The sequence below is a fragment of the Anneissia japonica genome, unplaced genomic scaffold (assembly GCF_011630105.1).
Source record: "Anneissia japonica isolate Jap-2015-1 unplaced genomic scaffold, ASM1163010v1 scaffold105916_len776_cov171, whole genome shotgun sequence".
Lineage (NCBI taxonomy): Eukaryota > Metazoa > Echinodermata > Crinoidea > Comatulida > Comatulidae > Anneissia > Anneissia japonica.
In genome coordinates, this window is record NW_022703620.1 from 1 (window position 1) to 789 (window position 789).

Sequence of the window (789 nt, forward strand, 5' to 3'; positions counted from 1 at the left end):
GTTTCTGACAGCTCATAGTTGGATATTGTGCAAAGATTTCTTCAATAGATTCATTCTCGTATACAACAGAGGCTGATATATCACCACCATTTTCATCATCGAACCATTGAGTCCAACAATATTCTATAAAGATAAAGAAAATACTGTTTACAGGTTTTTTGTATGAGTTATTCAGTAGATAAAGGAGGTATAAAAGAAAATGTGCTTGAAAAATGGTGCAGACTTTCTTATTTAATTCTATTGTTAAGCTACGATGCCGTACGTATATAACAAATGTAGTTTAATTTTAAGAATATAATTGTACCTGTTACAGAAGTTGTTGATCCACTGGTAGTTCCGCTCGATTGGGAACCTCCTGTAGATCCAGAGTCTGTACCATCTGTTGTGGTTGTTGTTCTACTGGTGCCTCCAGTTGTCGGGGAATCACCTGTAGAGTCTTTTGTACCAGCGTCAGTACCATCTGTTCCTGTTGCTGTTCCACTGGCACCTCCACTTGTTTGTGTTTCCCCTGTAGTATCTGTTGATCCAGAATCTGTTTCATGGGTTCCGGTTGCAGTTCCACTTGTACCTCCACTCGTTTGTGTTTCCCCTGTAGTATCTGTTGATCCAGAATCAGTTTCATGGGTTCCGGTCGTTGTTCCACTTGCATCTCCAGTCGTGTGTGTTTCTCCTGTAGAAACTGTTGAACCAGAATCAGTACCATCTGTTCCTGTTGCTGTTCCAGTGGCACCTCCACTTGTTTGTGTTTCTCCTGTAGTATCTGTTGATCCAGAATCAGTTTCATGGGTT

General features: G+C 40.7%; 1 protein-coding gene across 1 annotated transcript; it reads right to left on the reverse strand.

Annotated features, from left to right (window-relative positions):
• On the reverse strand, nt 1-783 carry LOC117104491 (nuclear transcription factor Y subunit beta-like). The gene is made up of 2 exons (XM_033245344.1): nt 305-783; nt 1-123 (listed from the first exon to the last, which is right to left on the reverse strand). The coding sequence occupies exon 1, from the start codon at nt 701-703 to the stop codon at nt 308-310; it is 396 nt and encodes a 131-aa protein (XP_033101235.1). The 5' UTR covers nt 704-783; the 3' UTR covers nt 1-123; nt 305-307.
• Nucleotides 784-789: the final 6 nt, after the last annotated feature.